This window comes from Poecilia latipinna, unplaced genomic scaffold (assembly GCF_001443285.1).
Source record: "Poecilia latipinna isolate Pla-1442-1.1 unplaced genomic scaffold, P_latipinna-1.0 Scaffold1819, whole genome shotgun sequence".
NCBI lineage: Eukaryota > Metazoa > Chordata > Actinopteri > Cyprinodontiformes > Poeciliidae > Poecilia > Poecilia latipinna.
In genome coordinates, this window is record NW_015114435.1 from 37,077 (window position 1) to 40,726 (window position 3,650).

The 3,650-nt window shown below is 38.0% G+C and overlaps 1 protein-coding gene across 2 annotated transcripts in view; it reads right to left on the bottom strand.

Moving 5' to 3' along the window:
- Positions 1 to 2,850: 2,850 nt before the first annotated feature.
- psmf1 (proteasome inhibitor subunit 1) overlaps positions 2,851 to 3,650 on the bottom strand; it is a 14,452-nt gene continuing 13,652 nt past the window's right edge. For both annotated transcript variants that reach the window (XM_015014467.1, XM_015014468.1), the window contains exon 7: positions 2,851 to 3,381. In XM_015014467.1, the coding sequence (XP_014869953.1) occupies positions 3,330 to 3,381 (52 nt within the window). In that variant the 3' untranslated portion in view covers positions 2,851 to 3,329. The remainder of the gene's footprint in view (positions 3,382 to 3,650) is intronic.

Sequence of the window (3,650 nt, forward strand, 5' to 3'; positions counted from 1 at the left end):
GTAAACGGCGTCGCTTCACGGTAAACGGCGTCGCTTTAAGGTAAACATTGTCGTTTCACGGTAAACGGCGTCGCTTCACGGTAAACGGCGTCGCTTTAAGGTAAACATTGTCGTTTCACGGTAAACGGCGTCGCTTCACGGTAAACGCCGTCGCTTTGTGCACAGATGTGACACGGAGCGTTTCATGCTTCACTCAGAATCCATTGTGGTTTAACTCCTGTTACCTCTGTTACACCGCTGTGTCTAAATAAAGGGTGTTCAAGGTGAGGTGAAGTTCAGTTATTGTCAGATTTATTCAATACCTGCAGAGTCAGATATTTCAAACATTTATTACTGTAAAATTTCAAGATTATGGCTTATAGTTAATGAAACAAAAAATATCAACTGAAGACTGATTTCTTTAAAACACCCTTTTTATACAGGGACATAAGAGGCACATGATAATGTGGTATTATCCCTGTGGATTTCATTTTTTCCTTCCACCAAACTTTCCAGTAACGTATGTCGGCACAGACAGCTTGGTTAGGCCTAACCTGCTGCTGTTGAGGATTTCCTCTGCTTATGGAAAGCAAAACATGCCCATGACATCACATTTCTGCAATAAAAATTGTTTTTTAATCATCAGCTTATCTAACTAATGTCGTATTCTGAGAATCTGAATGTTGAATATTTAATAAGTCAGAATCATAAAAACACTGTTAAAAATTGAGATGTTTCAGTTTTTGAATTACATCAGAGAAATAATATCACATTTCTTTGTTTTAATTTATTCAGATTCAGTTAAATGAATAAAAATGCTGACCAAATTCAAGCAGCTGCCTTCAAAATAAAAGCATAAGAGGCTTTGAGTTAACATCTTTTAACACCGACCGACTATAAATGTATTTCTTAAAATATTAACATGCATTAAAAAGCAGACTTAAAAGTCTGAATTGTATAAATGAATTCAAATAATATAAAACCTAGATATTGAACTATTAATATATTACAGTGGATAAAACATTTAGCACAACTCATTTACATGAAATATATCTGATTTTATTTATTAAGTACCATAAACAAAATACTTTATATAGTAAAACATATTGAGGGTCTTAACAGAAACTTCTGGTTTTTAAATGAACTTTTAATTAAAGAAAGAAACAAAAACACTTTATTAAATTAGAACTGAAAGACTTTTATTGATTTATGATCTAAACTGACCACAAAATAATCATAAGAAAACAGTTTGTTTTTAATTAGCACATTAGCCACTATTTAAAAGCTTTTTATAAATGCATGATTAGATTTTTTTCCCTTTTCTGATTCTGGTGCCACGTTTTCAAATCTCTGAAGGATTTTTGTGATTTTATTTTTATTCAGTCACAACCAGACGCCTGATTTTAGTCTGAGTTGAATTTATTTTTTAAGTGTTTCCAGAGGGTTCACTCTGCTGTGAGGATGCATGTTACTGAGTGAAGTTTCCTTCCTGTAAATACTTCATCCTGTCTGTAACATGATGATTTTTACGTCTGATTCTGTTCAAGTGAAAATAAAGTTTTTCTGTTTCGTTATCCAGACGGTTCCTCTGAACTTCTTCTCAAATCATCTCATTTCATTTTCAGTGTCGATCAAAATGGAAAAGCGGCTCAGAGAACAGAAGAAACTTTGGTTTTAATGAGAACCAAGAAATAAACAAAACGAAGCACTGCATCAGGGGCCTCTGACCCCTCGGGGTCAAAGGGCACATTTTCTATATTTTAGATGTGCTCTGTGGAAAAATCTACAATGATCCAGATTTTATGATTCATTTGGATTTTCCTTCCACAGAACATCCATGAATGAATGAAAGCGCCGATACAGTCGAAGGATAAAACTTGTTTAATGCTCAGATTCTCTCTTTTAAGGTTTTGTGGCCTTTATTTGAAGGTATTTCAACAGGAAGGAGGGTAATGAGAGACGTGGCTGATGTTGCCAGGCTGGGAATCAAACCACCGCCACGGGGACTAGGGCCTCCATATGTGGGTCGTGCTTTGCCCCTGCGCTGCCACAGCGCCCCAACTTTCTGTCTTTACCAGGTTTTAGGGCACAGCGGTCTGCCCATGCTCTGATGCCGCCCTGGGCAACCGCCTAGACATCCTACATCAAAGTCCAGGTCAGTCCAGGTATTCAGGAAGTAGAGGAACCAAACAGGAAGAGGAAGTCAAACCAGACACTGCTGTGGTCCAAACCAAAGTAATCAAAAATTACACCAAAAATATGAAAATGGCAGCAACTTTTAAACCATGACACAAAAATCAGAGAAGCATCTGAATTTAATGAAAAAACAGGTCAAACATCTCAACTTCTTTTTCTAAAATATACTTATTTAATTTAAAATGTTTGAAGTTTCTTTGAACCATCTGCTTTCAGATGAGTCATGATGATGTCATGATGATGTCACCGTTTCTGTGGCGCTGAGGGAGGTGGAAACCGCAGCGGATTATGGTGCAGTGATATTTAAACAGTTTTGATGTTAAACGACGATGTCGAAGTTTTCCAGCAGCTCTGAAGGTAAACGGCAGCCATGTTGGTAGTCTGCAGGTCGATTTCAGCCTGAAAGTCTCACCGCCACACAGATATTTGCTCTAGTTTATAGAGCAAATATCTGATTAACTTACAGGAAACCTTTCATATAGCAGCTTGATTTAGGTAAAACAATTCATGAATAGTGATTTTTAAAAACTTCTAGTTCCACTGTCAAGTACGGTGGAGGATCCATGATGCTGCGGGCTGCCGGGGGAACCAGTCAGGTTCATTTTCTCCACTGAATTAAAATGTTTTCCATGAAAATGTTGGAGTTTGATGCAAAAGCAGAACTAAAACAGTAATAACTTTGCAGTTTTTATTAGAATGTTTGACAGAAATTATTAATCAGCCATGATTCAAAATCAATAACCCAAAAAATCTAACAGTGAAGATCTGCTTTTATAAAGAAATGGAAATTATTCCCAAACGTTTCTGTAAATCAAAATAATCCAAACCTGGAAGGTGACGAGTTTTCTCTCTGAGGCGTCGCTTTAATTCACTCAGAGGAAAGAAATTATAGATATGTACGTTTATCATAACGAGCAGAAAGGTCAGGGTCAGATCAGGGTCAAGGGTCAGGATCAATCTGAATCTGCACAGAATAAAAAAAATTCATAAACTTTTCTAAACCCTAAAGGAGTCTGAGTGAATATTTTATTTTATTTGTCATTTTCAGAGAATCCCTTCTGTCATTGGACGATCCGTAGTGGTTCCAGACTGGATCTGGACCGGAACCAGACCTGGACCGGTTCTGCGGTGTGAGCAGGAATAGGCGCAGAGTGCTACATGAACATGTCATCGTATCCGGGCGGCGGCATGTGGTCGGGGTCGGGCCTGGAAACAGGAAACAGAAACATCGTCACCGACGTCAGGAAAACGTCAGGAAATGAAATTCCGTCCAAATGTCACAGCTTTCACATTCTGGTCATTTTTGTTGTGAAAGTCTGAAAACATCCACACAGCTTTAGGCAATAAGTTCAAGTTTAAAACTGGAGATGAGCCGATTGCTGAGACACACCGTTACCTAGCAACCCCAGCTGATATCCAGCGTTTCGTCAGCTGGTTTTCCTGCTGTACAACGGCTGCTGGAAAACAGTTTTGTT